The 4,625-nt window shown below is 45.0% G+C and overlaps 2 protein-coding genes across 2 annotated transcripts in view; one reads left to right on the top strand and one right to left on the bottom strand.

Annotated features, from left to right (window-relative positions):
• Positions 1 to 751, bottom strand: part of LOC103393823 (carcinoembryonic antigen-related cell adhesion molecule 1) — a 10,547-nt gene extending 9,796 nt beyond the window's left edge. Inside the window, exons 1-2 of the mRNA XM_025064998.1 lie at positions 575 to 751; positions 1 to 315 (exon numbers count right to left, since the gene is read on the bottom strand). Of these exons, the coding sequence (XP_024920766.1) occupies positions 1 to 315; positions 575 to 614 (355 nt within the window). The 5' untranslated portion in view covers positions 615 to 751. The remainder of the gene's footprint in view (positions 316 to 574) is intronic.
• A 60-nt stretch (positions 752 to 811) lies between these two features.
• The window catches only part of LOC103393826 (uncharacterized), a 5,205-nt gene continuing 1,391 nt past the window's right edge, over positions 812 to 4,625 (top strand). Inside the window, exons 1-3 of the mRNA XM_008330918.3 lie at positions 812 to 2,050; positions 2,228 to 3,018; positions 3,834 to 4,179. Of these exons, the coding sequence (XP_008329140.2) occupies positions 1,789 to 2,050; positions 2,228 to 3,018; positions 3,834 to 4,179 (1,399 nt within the window). The 5' untranslated portion in view covers positions 812 to 1,788. The remainder of the gene's footprint in view (positions 2,051 to 2,227; positions 3,019 to 3,833; positions 4,180 to 4,625) is intronic.

The following is a 4,625-nucleotide window of genomic DNA, read 5'->3' as shown; positions in this document are numbered from 1 at the left end:
TGATCTCGCCAGTGCTGGTGGTTCCGTCCGCGGACACCACGGTTAAACTGTAGTCCCCGTTGTCCTCGCGCGTCAGTTTTCGTAGGGTCAGGTATCCGTCGGTTGCGTTCACGGACACCCTGGATTCGTAACGTGAGTTGACTTTGAGGGCCGTCTGTCCCTGCGTGGCGATGTTTACCTGGTCCGTGCCGTCGCTGAAGCTCCAGATCATAAAGGCGTATTCTGGGTTGGTCAGCAGCGTCTTCAGGACCACGTCAGAGCCCAGGGTCGCGTCCACGGGACCGTCAGGCAGGATGTCTGCCCCTGCGCAGCGTCCTGGAGACGGACAGGTGAATCAGAACAGAAGCCATAAAAATCAACCAGTGATCAGTAAATAATTATTAGAAAAATAAAGAAAAGACTTTATAATCGATGCGGAGCCTGGTTCGTGGGGAGGAGCTGCGTTAGCAGCGAAGTTTACACAAAAAACACACACCAGACAAATACACACAGAAAAAACTTTCAGCAAATATAAGACAGAAGAATAAAGTCCGTTAATGCAGAAGTACGACGATATTCCATAATAATCGATTACCGATCAAGGTGATCAGCAGTAGCAGCGTCAGAGGATCCATGAGGACGGTTCGACAGTTTCAGTGAGACTGAGCTGAAGATACCTGCTGCTTTAAGAGGCACACCCAAACACACACACACACTCTATCACACACACACTCCTTTTTTTTTTGAATGAATCATCTTGGTCGCTCTCTTCGGGGTAAAGTTTATTCAGTACAAACAAATAATTCCAGTGATTCAGACTTGACACAGAACTTGTAAAGTATGTGTGTACTATTGTGAAATATTAAGTGACACGGAGGAAATATCACAAAAAAATAAAAAACACTTCCGCGATGTTTCTGGTATCGTGCTGCTCCTGCTAGGTGTGTGTGTGTGGGTGTGTGTGTGTGTGTGTTTACAGGTAATCGATGAACGAATCCGTGTTTAACAGTTCAGGAAACAATGATTGAGGAACGAAGAGTTAAAAAAAGTTACAGTTGGAGATGGTCTGGACCGGAGCTGAGCTCATAGGGTGACTATATCGGACGAACGATGTTGACTCAGGCGCCCTCCAGTGGCAGAAAACCGAACATCATAAATAAAAAAAGAGCCGAAGTCAGTTTTAAAGATTTACTTCTTTAATTCTTTAAATTAACGGCCCTTATTTTTACTTAAACTTAATTTTTTATTTAAACTGTATGAACTTTATTTCTTAAACTTTCGACCTCTGTTTCAGAAATATCGTTGTTGTCATTGTTTTTACTTTCAACAGGAAAAAGTATCTTTAAGATACTTCAGTAATGTGTGTGCACTGTGTAATACCTGTACAAACTACTTTCCACAAGTACAATTCTTTTTCAACTGTGTAACAACAGTGTACTATCACTGGTTTAGTTTAGCTTTATATACGGTCTTCCTCTATATTTACATTATACTTGTTTTTCTTTAAATGTTAATCTTTCAAAAATTATTTTTTGTTAAAAATATCTGCTACATCGACATTTTAAAGACATTTATTTAACACAAACGTGGCTTTGTAGACTGTTCCTGTTTCATGTGTGTGTGTTTTGTCGACCTTTTACCCGGTAACAGTCCAGGTTAATCACTAATTTGCAAATTATTTTATTTTGTGACATTTTTAAATGTTTATCAACGTTACCGGAAGTCGAAGTTGTATTTACGGATGTTTGCGGATGTTGTTTCTCCACGGTCTGTTTTTACGGTCGGACTCCTGGCTGATTGAAATCCAACATGGCGGCGGATCACCGTCTCTCATCTTCCTGCTTATTCTCCGGGCCGACGCTGTGCTCTAACGGCGTACAGCCGCTGAGTGACCCTCAATCGGAGATGGAGACGCTGCGGAGGATGGTGAGCGAGCGGCTGACTGCAGCGGTGGAGGAAATTCTAACGGTGTTCGGGAGAACCGTGTCCCGGTACAGGGAGCAGATCGACCTGCAGCAGCGACAGCTGGATGGCCTGAAGACCGAGGAGGGAAGATGGGGCTCGGCAGCAGGTGGGTGAGGTGAACCTGCTGGAAAGACCTGACCGTACAGTTGTAAAAATAAATCTTCTGACGTGATTCAATTAACGACTTTTCACTATTAATCTTCATTTCTTGTGCTGTTTCCTGGTACTGTTTTTCGACTAATAAACAACTAATTTTAAAGTGGAAAATGTTTCCATTGGTCAGGTGTGGACGAGGGGGGGCAGGTGGACCCCGGCTGGGCCGCTGCCCCTCAGGTTAAAACAGAGGCGGAAGTCAACAAGGATCAAAGTCCGGTCGAGTCCAAACAGCCGAACAGTTCTGACACTGACGACAGCAGCGACTTCTGGAGAGACGACGAGGTAGGAGGCGAGAAGACGGAGGATACCAAAGGTCAAAGGTCACCTGATGTCCTGAAGGGGAGCAGCTCCACCGATCAGACACCTCTGCATTTGACGTCCCACCGATCGTCGTCGCCCCCCGTGTCCGTCTGTAGAATGTGCGGGAAGTTTTTCCAGAGGCGGGGCTACCTGTTGGCTCACGCCGCGACACACCCCCAGGACTGCGGCGTGTGCGGGAAACACCTGGAAGACGGTGAGTCGCTGCAGCTCCACCTGCGGCTCCACAGGGAGACGCCGTTTGGCTGTGGGGTGTGCGGTCAGCGCTTCACGCTGCGCGGGAACCTGACTTCGCACCTGAGGATCCACTCGGGCGAACGTCCGCACGCCTGCTCCGTCTGCGGGAAGAGCTTCGGCCGTCGGGCCACCCTGCTGCGACACATGCGCAGCCACACGGGGGAGAAACCCTTCACGTGCACGTTCTGCGGTCGCGGCTTCGTGGAGAAGGGTAACCTCACCGTGCACATGCGCACGCACACGGGAGAGAGACCGTTCAGTTGTCACAGCTGTGGGCGACGCTTCAGCCAACAGTCGTGTTTCCAGAGACATCCGTGTCCAGGACCAGGACCAGGACCAGGACCAGGACCAGACTGTGTCGTCTGAACCAGACCTGAGACCAGGACAGGGTTCAGACCTGGACAGGGTTCAGACCAGGACAGGGTTCAGACCTGGACAGGGTTCAGACCATTATCTTTGCATCATCAAAGTTACATTTTAAATAAACTTTTTTTTAAATGTTAGTTTCCTGTCATTCTTCTTTTATATTTTATATATTGTAAATTATTTTAGTTCATGAACAGTTTTAATGTAACTAGTTTTATTCCGTTTTTAGTTTCTCAGTTTTTCTTCCTTTTTCAGCTGTTTTTGTTTTTAGAAACTCTTGTCTGTTGACTTTTATTTACTTTTCATTTTATTCATTTTTTTAAAGTATCAGTCCATCATGTAGTACAAAATAATATACTTTGTTTTGGTTTTTTCCTGCTTTTTTTACAGAAATATTTGGTTCATTTCTTTTCAGTTATTTCCACATTTGAATTCCCAAGATTCAATTCAATTTTTTTATATATATATTTTGATGATATATAATATTAGTTCGACTGGACAAGAACCAGAACAAATTAAGAGAATATTAGAAACTGTGACAAGAATTTACACTAGAACCGTTTTTGTAACTCAATAATTGACCGTGATAAACATTAGTAAATATTCGTTTTCTTATATATTAAAGTTTTTTTTTTATTCTCATGTCAAATATTTCACTGGTATTTCTTTTATTTCCCATCGTCCATTTATTCCATCAAACTAAGTTTCTTGAAGTAACTTGAAGCCATTAAACGACGGTTGTGGTCACGTGGTGAGTGCGTGACGTTGTTCCTGCCTTGGGTGACGGTGGGTCGTCACTGAACATGCGCTGACATATGAAACCGGAAGTGCCTTTACTGTTTTGGCATCAGTGGTTTTTCTGGCCGTTTGTGTGGTTCCGTCAGGTCGCGCTCGACTCGGTTCGCGTGTCGGTGTTCGTCTCTACTCGTGTCGTCATGTCGAAGATCACGATGCTCCGCCTTCTCATTACACAGCGCCTCACCGCGGCCGCGGAGGAAATCTTCAGCGTGTTCGGTCAAACCATCGCCGAGCTCGAGGACGAGATTTCGCGCGTCCGCTTGGAGAACGCGCGGAATAGAAGGAGGGCGGAGCTAAGCGCGAGACCGCAGGTGGTCCTCAGAGGGGGAGGGGTTCGGTCGGTAGGAGGCGCTGCAGGAGGTGAGAGAAAAACAGTTGGAGACGTCAGATGACTCTAAATGCTCTGTTTGTACGAAGATCCATGGTACTCTGAATACTTTATTGACCCCCACTACTGTACAAATGAAGTTATACTTCATTTGTACAGTAGTGGTTGGTATTTGAACATAGTTTTACTCTGTGCTGTATTCAGTCGTGAGGGACAGGGGGCGGAGCCAGGGATTCTGGGTCCTGACAGGAAAAACTGTTGACGCTGTTTTTTATCAGAAATATACTATAAATTCATTAACTGACCCCCCACCATCTAAACATCAGAAACATAAATATAATCAAATATATTGATCATATTAAGAATAATAATGATTAGGAAAACGTTTTATATTATTGTTATAAAAATAACCAGAGAGGGAGACAGCGCCACACAGTGTCGAGGCCACTAAGGTAGGAGAAGGATTTATTTATATATA

This window comes from Cynoglossus semilaevis, chromosome 18 (assembly GCF_000523025.1).
Source record: "Cynoglossus semilaevis isolate Cse_v1.0 chromosome 18, Cse_v1.0, whole genome shotgun sequence".
NCBI lineage: Eukaryota > Metazoa > Chordata > Actinopteri > Pleuronectiformes > Cynoglossidae > Cynoglossus > Cynoglossus semilaevis.
The sequence above is the reverse complement of the archived record's forward strand: the minus strand, read 5'-3'. Positions and strand labels throughout refer to the sequence as shown.